This window comes from Anopheles moucheti, chromosome 2, assembly GCF_943734755.1.
Source record: "Anopheles moucheti chromosome 2, idAnoMoucSN_F20_07, whole genome shotgun sequence".
Taxonomy (NCBI): domain Eukaryota; kingdom Metazoa; phylum Arthropoda; class Insecta; order Diptera; family Culicidae; genus Anopheles; species Anopheles moucheti.
The window spans coordinates 17,968,941-17,982,726 of NC_069140.1; the positions used below are offsets into that span (position 1 = coordinate 17,968,941).

The window sequence follows — 13,786 nt, forward strand, 5'->3', positions numbered from 1 at the left end:
CGCATCACCTTTGCCTTTCTACACCTCAATCCTAATGATTAACTATTTCTATCTGTAACTGAAAGTAAAGCAATCAAAGCAACCGAAGCTTCTGACCGTGCGCATGTTGCCGTTCTACGCTTCTCTTTCGCACGCAGCAGCCACTCACACTCCTGACGGTGTTGTAGAAAAAGATTAATGCACAGGCACTCGGTACAGTACGCTCACACCATACACATCCACAACGCAAGCATATTTTACACACTGTCCGTGGCCGGTTCGCTTCTCATGTATGTTTTGTTTCATGTTTGACTACTTTCTATATAAATCTCAGTCATTTGATTTCACTTGTATGTGTGTGTGTGTGTGTGTGTGTGTGTGTGTGTGTGTGTGTGTGTGTGTGTGTGTGTGTGTGTGTATTGGGGTAAATTGGGGAATTTGTGTATTTTCTACATTTTTATAATTTGCATGCATTTAAAACTGGTTTAAATCACAATAAGATTGATACTAAAAAAAACCATGCAAAGTTACGTAAACTGTCCGTAATGTAGCGATGACTTCCATTCGCACCTGGTTCGAGTTCCTCCTCTTCTAAGTCCTCGTTTGTAGTTGTCGGTCCTCTCGTCCGTCGTCGTTGGCCCTCGTCAAGGGGTTGGTATGATCGGGAATTTGGTTCTCAAACAAACCGTCTCCTCCTCCGGTTGAAAACGCCGGTTAAATTTGATTCAAATTCATGAATCCTTATTCCAAAAATCCACGAATCCTTTAAGATTCTTAAATCATCCAAAAATTATGACCTCCCACCTATGAGCTCGTCCGTCATGCACCTTAGTTACATGACTAGGGTTAAGTAGTAGGGTAGTGTAAGCAACATTAAGCAAATATTCGCTTGATGTAGACAAAAATTGACAGTCATTAGTTTTTCATTGAATTCATCAAAAAATTTGTGTATTTGTGTATGTTTCGTTTGAAGTAGCATTTCCTTTAATAACCTTCTCCCTTTTTGGGGCTTTTCTTGGTTGAGTCAGCTCTGTGCGTAACTATAGCGTCATTGCAAGTATGATTCCTGAAAGTCATAATAATGTTCTTCAAGTTGCAATTACACCGTGTGTTCCGTGTTCCGTTTTTGCTTTGATAAATTACAATATCCCAGCGAAAAAAAAAACCCCCAACGCAGGACCTGCAGCAATCCCTAAACATCTCTCGTATTTCCGTGTTTCCTAAAAATGGGAATTTGGGATGCTGTTTTAATCGTTTTACACCTCCAAACCACCACACTCCTCCTCTATCTGGCTATCGTTGGATACGATTACTCTAAAGTATATAAATACAGTAAAATGAACAAAAAAGAACTTAAATTGTAGCTAGCATGAGATAAACTTGCGGTCGTCCACTTTCGTCACGGTTGCGCAAACGAACCTCCCCCTCCAATGCGGACAAATTATGTAAAAAGGAAAAGAAGAATCCCAGTCTCGTCTCAACTGCTAACCAGTTAAATAGATGTACTGCCAAGGGACAGGGACAAATTTCGAGTGTTTCAATCATGTACGGAATTTCTATCAGTATTTAGCAGCAAAGTTCTTAACTGAGATCGACGGAGTCTTAGTCCTGTGTCAATTTTTAATGCCATTACATTGTAGCGAGTTCCTCCCACTGTCAGGTGGACAAAGATGAACACCTCATATGAACGATGGGTCAGAGTTCTTACTCGACGAAAACAAAATCAAACTATTGTTTCATCTGGGATGATACAATAGATTACTAGTTCATACAACAGAGCTTTACATTTAAATCATGAAACTCAAGAAAGCAATTGCAAATTCAATGAAGGTATGCTTTTAGGCGTTAGAACGTTGCACGAGAAATGTTTTGTTTGTAGTTTACTGTTTGTTTTGTCCTTTACATCTTGCTTCTCAAACGACACACGCAGCACACAGTATATGTGTTGCCGGCAGCGCTTTATTTTTCTTCTTTTCCCACTAAAAATAAGCGTGTGTTTTCATCCTCTTCGCTTAGACATTATTGGTGTTGTACAAATAAAAATCCTTTCGTCCTGTTGCGTAACTGATGACCAATGACGCAGCAGCACACGGTATCTTTCGTCTTGGATAAACTTCTTTCACACTCCTTTGCTGATTCTGTGACCATAATATGATTGTTGTACTGTGCTAGAAACTATCCTATCCTAAACATTACGCCACATTCCCTCCTCTCTCTCTCTTTTCTCCACGTTCCCGGTGAAGCACAAGGCCCATACCCACATTCGTCTTCCCTCATCACCTTCTCACACATACACACGCCATCCACCGGCGCGATGTCTCGCGTGTCTGTGTGCCTATTGACTTGCACCACCACCACCGTCCTACAGTTTTATCAACTTCGGGGCGCTTAGTTCGGGTTTGTCTTCACCATTATCCTCGCAGCAGAGGGGACGTTTGTTGCTACCGTTACTGCTACTGTCGGTGGTACTGATCGGCGCTCCAGATTCGGTACTGTCGGCAACGGAACTGGCCGTGCTCAACGCGGCCTTTGTGCCAAGTGTTCCACCGCCTAAGCTTTCATCCGACGCTTTCGTGCCGTCGTCAACGAGTGTGGCTGTCTCTTGCGTGTGGGATGTCACCACCACCGGTTCCGCTACCGAGGTACCGTTGTTCGTTAACTCCGTCATCGTAACGGCCGTGCTGCTATTATCCGTAGCGTCCTTGGACGTATCCTCCGTGTCGTCGGCAAGCTTTTCCTCCTCATCCTGAGCAGAACCACTCGAACCCGACGTACTTTTGCCGTTCGACACGACCGCCACTCCAGCAGCTGCCGCTTCGTTGCTTTCCGACTCGGACGATTCCATCATAGCGGTGCGGGAGTTCTCATCGTTCGTATTACCCTCGTCCTCCACAATCCCGTTGTTGTCCCCATCGACCTCCTCTTCGTCCGGCACATCATCCTCCTCCTCGTCCTCCTCTTTCGAGATTCCGTTTTGTGCAGCCTCATCATCAACGGTGGCCGCAACACCATTACCATTTCCAGGCATACCACCAAGCAATTCCGGTTGCAAATCCGAAACGACGTAGTGTGTCCACAGTGCCAGCTCGACCGAATGTGCTGACCATTTCTTCGGCTTTGGTCCTGCTGCTGCTGCTGCTGCTGCTGCTGCTGCTGCCGCTCCTGTCTTTCCCGAGGCACCGTTTTCGGCCGTATCACCGCCCTTTCCTTCCTTCCCTGCCGCATCCTTGCCAGCAGTTTCACTTCCTTCCCCGTCTGCCGCAGCACCATCTACCGTTTCACTACCACCGCCACCACCACCACCACCATTCGCTGTGCCGTCCTTCTTCTCATCCGCAGCCTCTTCGGCCGCACCATTGCTATCCTCCTCCAGGTTTAACCGATCCATCGTCTGCTGGATGTGTGTGACAAACTTTAGATACTCCTTGGTCGTATAATCAATGCCCTCAATGTCGGGAATCGCCATCAGACACTCGTCGGCCATGAACGGTGCACTTTCCGGGGCGGCGGCGGCCAGCAAAGCCGACGCCATCGTGATCCCTACGCCCTTCAGGTTCGAGAGCGCATTTAGCGCCTGTTCGAGATTTGGCAGCTTCCGGAAGGCTTTCTTCGTCTCCATTACCACCGCCCGGGGTGTGTTGATTTTGATCAAGTACGACAGCTGCGGGTAGAACTTGCCGCGCGTCTGTTTCCACTCCATCGTCTGCACCAGCTCCTCGTGCAGCAGGTGTGCATCTCGGCCACGGTTCTTTATCACCTTCGGCAGCTCGTTCTGGTACCACTTTTCGAGACGCAGCAGCTTGTCCGCCTTTTTGCCGTTGCCACGCGTTTCGGCCTTCAGCTTCAACGCTTTCGGGTACAGCTTCAGCACGTAGTCGAACTGCGCCGAATTGCCGTGTTGGAAGAACGTTGCACTATCCTTGACGATTGCCATTTTTGTGCTGTAATCAAACAAAGTACAAAGAGAATTGCGTTAGTTTTCTGGCTTGGGGCACCACATACACAAAGTTGAACAAGAGCTTGCGCTGACATCAATCAATGAGCTCTACTAGACCTGAGAAGTTTTGTCTGTAATAGTATAGAATTGGACCTATTTTAGCGTGCTTTAATGCTACAACAAAAATAACCTTCTTTTCAAGAAACTGAACTAAAACTATCGCAGCCATTTCTCATCATTATCGTAAAGCCCATACATCACAGCGTGTATTTGCAGCGTCATTATTAGGATGGACAAACGGATTTGTTGTCGGACAAGGAGCAAGCTTCAAGCTCCTGAATTCTGATCGCCCGTAAACGCATCAAGAACGCACATATAACCATTAAGCCTATCGGTATTCATCGTCCTGATCGGAACACTGTGGAGGCTTGATGTATTGAAAGCACCATCCTATCACACAACCGGTGGTGCTAGTTAAACCGAACGCAGGACAATACGAGCGTACACTTACGTCGAACCTGCTGCTATTGAATGTTCGATACGGGAGCATAATCTTGCTCAATACGAAACATTCCACCTAGCCTAGCCTAGGTGCGTACTTCCTTCCCAGCAACGCATTCAGCACCAAATGTAAGCCGGAAATGTAGGAAGAGCATGATGTATGGACACACATAAATGGTTCTATCCATAGCACACGCCAGAAACACACACCAGTGTCGAAGCGTATCCGGGAGGTGCTCTACATGTTCTCTGCTAGGTCAATAACGCTATGCAACACCGATTTCCACTATATCCACCTTCATCATCATCGCTGCCTGCTGGCAGCAGACTAAACCGGAACACCGGAACCGTGCGAAAAGAATACCGGAAGGCATAACCGTAGGTGGTAAATATTCATGACACCGTACGCAACAACACACACACACCCTGAAAGGTCAGTGAGCGTAGCGGTACAACAGTGCCCGGGATTGTCCCCATAATATCTGATAGATTGTGCCCGTGTTCCTGCCGCCTGCCAGGTGCGCAAAATGCAGCATGAATCCCGGGAAGCACAACAACACCCGCACTGCTCAATGGAGCGCGCGGCACGGGCAAGTCCATAAACCAAGCGTGTGGAAACTACAACCCCGGGGCACAGAGCACACACGCAAAACCATCGTCCAAATAGTCGTGAAATGGAGGAAATTGCCAAATAAAACATTCGCATAACGCATTGGTGGGGAAGGGGACGGAAAAAAAAAAAACGAATGTGCCGCAGTCAAAGCGGGAGGAACACACAGCGACAGATAGTGCGTGGGGAAGTGCAAAAATTCAAATTGTTCTGGCCACTGCAACAGTCGACAGGAGAGACGCGCTGCGGCTTTCCACGATAACGGTTCGCGCATAAATAATATATTGCGATGCGTGCCTAATTCCGCACATCGATTCCGATCGCTTTATAAATCAACCGTACGGTACTACGGTGCACTCAAGGATCAACCAAGCAGTGGAAAGGTAGTGAGATGCTTTTTTTTAAATAATTTATTTCACGTCCAAACACGGGACGCGAGACGTTAGAGGTGTTATCAGATAGTATTTAGTTAGAGACACCGATGGATGGGGAATTTAAAGTTTGCACGCTGATCGATGGCTGTATTCAATCAAACAATGGGGTATGCTACACCAACTGGAATTTGTAATCAGCAAAACGGGAATAATTGTTGAATTAGTTTGAATCCGCTTCACCAAAAACCGATAGAAGTTTCGCGAAATGGAATCTATTCTGGGCGCTGGAAAAAGATCCTTCAAGGATTGCTGCCTTCATAGAGTCGGAGACGCGAACAAATAGTAGTGGACATTCCTTAAAGATCCTCTCTTTTACAAAAGCAAATCGAAGCCAATTTATTGAAACAACAACCACCACCACCACCACCAACAAAGTAGAAAACTTGTGATAAAATTCAAATGATAATCAATGATCCCCGGGATGGAATCGATTTAATGCCTATTTTAATTTTACGCTCTCTGGGTTGCATATTACAGCCAAAGCGAACACAATTCCCGACAATTCCTTGTTCCTTCCTGTTCAAGCGAAGAAGAACAAAAAACAGATTAACTTTAACAACCTCTCACCATCATCTTTCACAGGCTGAAGTGGAAACGCGGATCAGATCGGCTCTTTATAGGTGGATGAGAGCAACACGACGCTCTTTCCAATTCATTCGTCTTCGTCATTGACGAATTGACCGGATCAGGCAAAACCTCGGATCGGGACTAAATAATGGCTTTTGCCCGAGGAAGAATCATATACGCGGGATGAAGTCAGAAATAAATTGTGCCAAATTCCTGCTGCTACGGGTGAAGAAGTAGTGTATCTTGCCTGTTCACTCCATGTGCCTTATTGAAGATATACGAGTGACGGATTGGCAGGGAACTGGTAAGTGGCGCAATAGAAATAGAAGCAAACTGTTCAAGCATCTTCCGGTTAGGGGGGAGAAATGTATATCTATCGTTTCCGAATGAATTGGAACAATTTTTCACCAATTCGAGCTCGAGGATGGAAGGCGAGATTTACAGTAATTGAACTACAACAACAATAATTTGCCACATTTGAGTACCACCAATCATTGGGGTGGTAAATTATCGATCCGATTGAATTCTTGGCGCGTCGTCCGTTGTCCAACCAGCACCAGCACCGACTTTATCAAAAAAAGGCAACAGATTATAACTGCTGCGCATCGTAACAAAAGCTGTTCGTTGTGTAATTTGGAAAGTAAAACAGAAAAAAACAGAGGAAAAGCATTCATTTCGATGCTTTTTATTGCTTTTTAATGTGTGTGTGTATATATAGTTCTCGAAATCTCCCACATATCTATGGATGATGACCGCGGGTGTTGGACGGTGCTTGTATTGCATTTAATTTCCGTTTTCCACTTGTAAGCTGCTTTCTCGGGCGTTACGTAGGAGAGAGAGGAACAGCAACAACAGCAACACCGAAATACGGAAATGAAACAACGGATCGCAGTTGGCAGTGTGCAGTTGGCAAGCTGATGCACGCCCATCACACCACCGGGCAGCATGGACATGACAGATAGACAGACAGAGTGAAGTGCCGGCGAAAATTCATCACCACATGCACATTCTGGGGTTGGCTCTGCTCTTCTGCTCCATCAACAAACGCCACACGAAAGGATTTGTCCATAAATACGCGTCGTCCTTGCTGCTGCTGCTGCTGGCATTCCGCGAGGGCTCACATTTGTCAAATGCATACTTTTGGACGACGGTGGCGCGCGTAACTGGTGGCCATCCAACAACGCGAGTAATGCAACGGGGGTTTTCCTTTCTTTTTTATATCTTCCCTCCTGTGTGATGTCAAGCGGTGGATGGTTGCAGCCATTGGGGCTTTGTTTTCACGAGTGCACAAATGGAACAATCTGCGGCTGGAAGCGCAGGTTGCAGAAACAACACTTCCTTTACATTCCGAATAATGTAACATAAGTCTTGGGAGGGCGGTGTGGCATGAACTTCTAATGTGTTGTGAACTGCATTTTAAACGCTTCTCTATTGCCTTCATGACTCGAGCTTGTGAGAAGCAAACAAGCAAAAGGGAAAATAATTCCATTCAACGTCCGATTAAACCGGATAATGTCCATGTGAGAGCTCATAAAAATACTAATTCTGTGACGCTTTTGTAATGACATGATCGGGATTTATTTACAGCCCCATCAAATAAAGTAAATAAAGTAAGCGAATTAAGCGAACAGCTCCATTTACTCCCTAATCCGATTACTCACATCCTTCATAAGGATTGTCCTCCTCATCATCCCATCATCATCATAAATAAAAACAAGAAACATAAATTAGAAAAATAAAATTCGAAACTACTTTCAGCAGATATAACTCCAGGAAATGAAAACATTTTCGTCTGTATTAAAGAAACAGGAAACAGGATCAAGATCGACACTGCCGTCGTGTGGTCATATTTCTTCCCCTTCCGTTACAGCTTTGTCCTTCTGGCCCAGAAGTTGCTTTTCCTATTCGCTTCCCCCACGGGAAAACACGCCGTCGAATATATACATACTTTGCTGTGTGCGTACTCGCTTTTGTCGTCCCCGGTGGGAAAACATTCCACACTGCCAGTGACAGCATTGTTGGGAATGCCCGCGCAAAAGAAAACCCATAAAACGGGGAACAGTGGTAACTCTGCTCTCGCTTTTGTGTAAAGTTTTTTTCCCCCAAAGGAATGAAAAAGAGAAAGCGAGAGAGAATGAGAGCGAGAGAGGGCGTTACAATTGGGCCCTTCTTTACATCCTTCCCGCAATGGCAGGAAAGGAAACTCTGGCATATTGTGGAAATTTTACCATTTGCCTTCGCGCACCGGAATTGAACAATGCTAGAACAGTAGGACGTAGTTTTGCAAATATTTGTTCTTATTTTACGCGGCGAGGAGTATTGCGAAAAAGTTACGTTTCGGCCTTTTTTATTTCGCGGTGTGCTTGGATGGCTTTTTTATTTTTCTTTTCCTTTTGCACAACAACAATGCTTGAGAGAAGCTTACAACAACTTACAATTTCAAACAATCTACTGCATTCAACGCATTAACAACCACAGCGAAGGAATGTAATCGTTATTACAATTGTCAACACGTCAAAGCAAATTGCCACCATCAAACCAATTAGCCCTAAGACACGCGTTCGGTGTTTTGGCAGATATTCAACGTAGACATTGTCACCTTCAAGGAATGCTAAGGAGTACTAAGTCGACCGGGGCGGCAGTTTCATGTTAGGTTGGATTTGTAGCGGTTAAACTCCAGCAACCAAACATAGCATATAAACGCAAACGTAACATAACTGTCAGTCAAGCTAAAATTTGACAGTTCAGTGACAGATGGAAATAAAAACCAGAGTGGACGCACAGCGACATCAACGACAGGCAAAATCACGTGTTCTTTTATTTAATGCGCAAGAAATCAGGGAGTATCGCATTAGATTAATACTTTTCCCTCGCCATTTGTTCCAGCTCTCCCCCGAAAATGAAACATCACACATGAAATGCTTGGACAAAGGACATTCTGGTGTGGTCTACGTAGAATTTCATGGTAAACTGGAACTTTCCCTTGATTACACGTTGGTTCAACCAAGCGGAGATTGATGGATTGCTGACCTGCCGAAAATGTACGTTTACCACTACAACTCTTCAACTGGATCATACAAACACAATGTTGTAATTACATGCACACTGTACACAAACAACATGTCCAGGAGAATGGTCCGGGTTTGTAGTTCTTTGCCGGTGTACGTAATACATAACCCGCCACCGATGACGGTGAGTTTCGTAAAGCAATTGTTGATCTTTTTTTTAAAGAAACAAAAGCATTATAACACATGATCGTTCCAGGATCACATGCGCTCATCAACATTGTTGATTGTTGTGGGCTGGTTTAAACTGTTCTGTATTACTCTCCCTCCTTCAACACGACACCGGATGTGGAGAAAATGGACATAAAACAACAAGAATTCAACATCGTTAAACTTTACACGCATTGGCAAGAGAAAGAGGTTAACTTTTTTACCAAAATAAAAGCAATCGGGTTGCGGCGTTCATGCGTCTTTTTTTCGTCGGTCGACTTTCGAATCGCTCGACAGTTTCAAGGGAAGTTTGAAAAAAAGGCGAAACGGGTGGAAACGAAAATGATCTTTGTCGACGAAAGCTGGAAGCTAAAACCCCAAAAATGGTGCTGCTGCTGCGTGTCACGTGGCAGAGCCGTACGGAAATGGCAGCCGCGCCGGAACGGAAAAACCTTTCGCCAAACACTGCTGCTGCTGCTGGCGGCGCGCACAAGATATTTGATGTTCGAGGTTCTCGGAAATCAACCACCGGGGGTTGTACTGCCGGGTCCCGCCGCCACCGTTTTGCCTGTTCCGCTATGGTGTAACGTGCAAGCCAAGCAAGGCAATGAGGATATATCGTTCCTTTTTACGATTATGGCGTCGACTTTTCATCGATCGCCTGAACTTGCGCGATGCGGAACTTCCAACGGGGGGGGCTTTGTTACTCCTCGTGCTTGTTGTAATCGATTCTATTGCAATCTGAATAAACGCATCATACCAAAAGAAAAATAAAGCATGATTGGTTTCCGTTTAGCGAATGCCGTCGAGTATTAAAACTTTATGCAAACTAAACATGGCTGGTAAAAGTTGGTATTTATTTGACTAACGTTAAGCGCCACACGTGGGATAATCTTCGGACCCATCATCGTTCACAAACAATCGATCTCAAATCGGATATTAGTCAAAGCAAACGAAGGCCGTCTTCATAAGGATATTCAGTCGATAAAAGTTTATCTTTGCGCGTGAGGGCCTTCATCAAAGTGATGTCAACAAGAATGAAAGAATTGATATCAGGAAATTGTTAACAAATGAGGCTTATACACAGTATTGTTTTTCCTTTTTTTCCGCGCTGTCTTAAACAGTTCGTCGTACATTTAACATTGAAATGAATTGATAGAAAGCTCTCAAGTTAACTCTCAAGTTCGTCAGACATTTTATAAGTCATAATATTCTTCAAACAATTTCGAATTAAATTCCCACACACGTCTTCTTCCCAATTGCGATACTTTGTTGATAACATAATTGGGTACCTGATGATCACATCACGTTATGTGAAACGATGCAGCACATTCAAATCCTTACTCACAAACTGCAACATAAGAACCTTTTATTGCTCATTCGCTGTCACTGCATCATTGGCCAATTATCGTCCGAAGTACAATCGTCCCGACGGCACATCTGTCCCCGGTTTTCAAGCAACTCGAACCTGATGTCCTCCAATGCGGGATGCAAAATGGTAATTACGGGGAGCAATTGTCAAATAATTCCCTCCACTGCAGCAGTGAAACACCAGTTGCGGGCCCGTTTCGGCGACAACAAACAGATTTAAAGCGGCGCCGCCGAAAAGCGTCAAAGAATTCGACAGCAATTTTCGCAAAAACCGCTGAGCGCCAGACAAAACCGGCCACCACACCACGGGGACGGACAGATGCGTTCAACACGTTCGGCCAACGTAACCGGACAGCGTTCAGCACAGCGTGTACATGGCGCAAGCCTAAAACATCGTCAATAGAATGGATGTTGTGTCCGTACCCCATCATCGTACCGTAGAGCACACACACGATGCCGTTTTCCGGAGCACATTTAATCGCTTCCATTCCCCAAAGAACAATTTCCGTCCCGACATGTGTGCATGTGTGTGCGCTTTTCTGTCATACCGGCGAGGAAGCAATTAGTTGCTGCTGATGCTGCTGTCGCTGCTTCTTATGCTGAAATGTCCACCGACAACGAGGCCACGGTTTGACGGGCCCGAAGCCATGGGGAGGGCAGCTTGTTGTTCTAAGGTGCTGTTGACGTTGAACATGAACGGGGGGAAGGATTGCGCGCTCACATGCCATCGTGTACCGTGCAGCATAATGCACTTGTCCACAACACGCAAAGCAAATGTGACATTATGTTTCGATGTTCACGGTCGTGTGTGTACACGAGCGAAGGTGATAAGGTGGAGATGGACATAACACATGCCTGCGCAACATATCTTCTGCATTGATTGCATTGCGGAACCCGATGATTGAGGTAAAGAAGTTGACCATATGTCAATTTTCGACCTGCATCTTTCTGACGGGCGTTTAGATTTATCTGCAACAATAGCAAGATTCGTTCCGACACTCACACATTGTACATTTGGTATACTAATTTAATACTACCATTACTTAAATAAGTGCCGAGCCACGAAAGCTGACAAAATGCTGACAAATTTGTCAAAACGAAGGTTTTGTCAAACTTCATTTTGTAGAAAATCCAAGACAAAATGATGACAAAATTTTGCACCGCTTGCTAATTATGGTATTATGTTTATATTATTTTTTATCGGAAAATATTATATTTTATTTTGCATTTAAAGTACATAAGCTTAATTTTTGAATGAACTATAACTTATGTTTTATTTATTTTTAGATTTTTATTTTTTATTTTTACACAAAAAATAGAAATATCCAATCAGTTATTTTTGTTTCGGTAACAACTGTCGAAACCTACTTCGATCATGTGGATATTCTTGTCAATTTACTTTGTCAAAGAGTAGAACTGTGTGCGCGGCATCAGATTTTGTCACTTGACAAGCTGTCAGCATTTTGTCAACTCTCGTGGCGCTGCACCTAATAGTAAAACTACTAGTACTTTTTTTATTTGTTTCCATCATAATTTGCCAAAGGCCGTCTGGTCGACATAGTTTGCCGAATTTGAACGTCGCTGGGGCATTTACTCCCACTTATGAGCCTTATCCCTATCTGCTATCTGCTCGATTGTCAAACTACTAGCACATGAAGACGCAACAGAAAATATTACAAAAATCTTAAATTCTTCCACCATTTTGCAAATGTTTTCCCTTCAAATCCCGACAACCTTCTGGTGTCTTCCATCTAAGAAAAACACGGAACCAATAAATGACAAAGGCGACGAGAGCACTCTCAACGGAATGAAACTCTGCATACACTCTACTCTGCCATGATGATGATAAAATGTAAGTACCGTCGCCAACGGCAAGATAAACTTTTCTCTTATCACTTTTGTGACTAGTGGAAAGACGAGAGATCCCCTCTATTTGCCAGGAGTTTTTTTTTCTACCAAAGCCGGATGGTTTATCTGCTCCAAATCTCCGAGGAGGCGGAATACAGAAGCACCAGCCCCCGGTTTGGCACCGAGTGCAACAATCAATAAGATAGATATAATTGAATTCTGATAAACTTTTATAGAACACGAAACTTTTCATTCCGTGCCTGGCTGGGGATCAAGCCTCTGGTCTAAGGCGGAGGCAAAAACTGGGACTAGATCAGGTGTGGTAGAATTCTATTTTTGCCCAGCAGACCAAAACGACACAGAGGAAGGAAAAGCCTTGCCCTGGTGGTGGTGAAGAAAAGCTGGCAAGACTTCGTGCAGAAATATAAACGAAAATTCCCGATTTTAAAAGCACTTGCACGCTTTTTGCTTCCTTCCGTCACGCTTGCCTACGCATTGGAGTAGATCAATCAGGCGATGGGCTGCGCACTTGAATTTTAGAAGGTTTACACGAACCGTCGTTTCGATCGATCATTGCTCACAAGAGGGGGGGGCTATGTAAAACTTTGCCAAAGCCCCCACATAATACCCCACACCTACCCAAACCATTGATTTTGGAGTGAGCGATGGAAAGTTTCTTCAACGATAATCCAACGATGAAAGTATTTTACATTCGCTCTTCAAACAACAAGCAAAAGATCGGCACTCACACTTACACACACATGATACACAAACACGCACACAAGGAGTTCGTAGTCGTGTAAAGTAAAGCTTGCATTCCCATGCAGGAAAGATTTGAAATACCTTCAAGTGGGCAATAATGGAAGCAGGAAAATGCATTCGCCATTAAACTGAGAATCGATTGTTAGCCATATAAAATAACTTCTTGAAGCAGGAATTAGAGAATTCATCTTCCTTTTTGAAGTACTACAACTTCGGGATGTGCTCAATTGTCAAACTCTGCCTTTTATATCCAAAGTTTCTAAGGAAGATTAATTGAGAATTGAGTCTTATCATGCGAAGACACTTTACTATGTACGCCTATAATTACTTATTTTTCATCATCTTCGACCATTTCCGGACCCGTGAGAGCTTTACATTTAAACGAAGCTTTTCTACCCCAATCACATCAATTAAAGCATTATTTCGCTTGTTTTCACAGTGTGGCATTATCATCAGGAGGGCCAGACAAAAACGATGCGAAACAGTGAAAGAAGGGATCAAATCACAACCATTCGACCATTTATCGGGCATCCAGACAAAAAAAGGCCTCCTTCTGCTAGTT

At 44.3% G+C, this 13,786-nt stretch overlaps 1 protein-coding gene across 1 annotated transcript in view; it reads right to left on the reverse strand.

Annotated features, from left to right (window-relative positions):
* Positions 1–934: 934 nt before the first annotated feature.
* Positions 935–13,786, reverse strand: part of LOC128297497 (secreted protein C-like) — a 29,223-nt gene continuing 16,371 nt past the window's right edge. Inside the window, exon 2 of the mRNA XM_053033147.1 lies at positions 935–3,920. Within this exon, the coding sequence (XP_052889107.1) occupies positions 2,342–3,913 (1,572 nt within the window). The 5' untranslated portion in view covers positions 3,914–3,920 and the 3' untranslated portion in view covers positions 935–2,341. The remainder of the gene's footprint in view (positions 3,921–13,786) is intronic.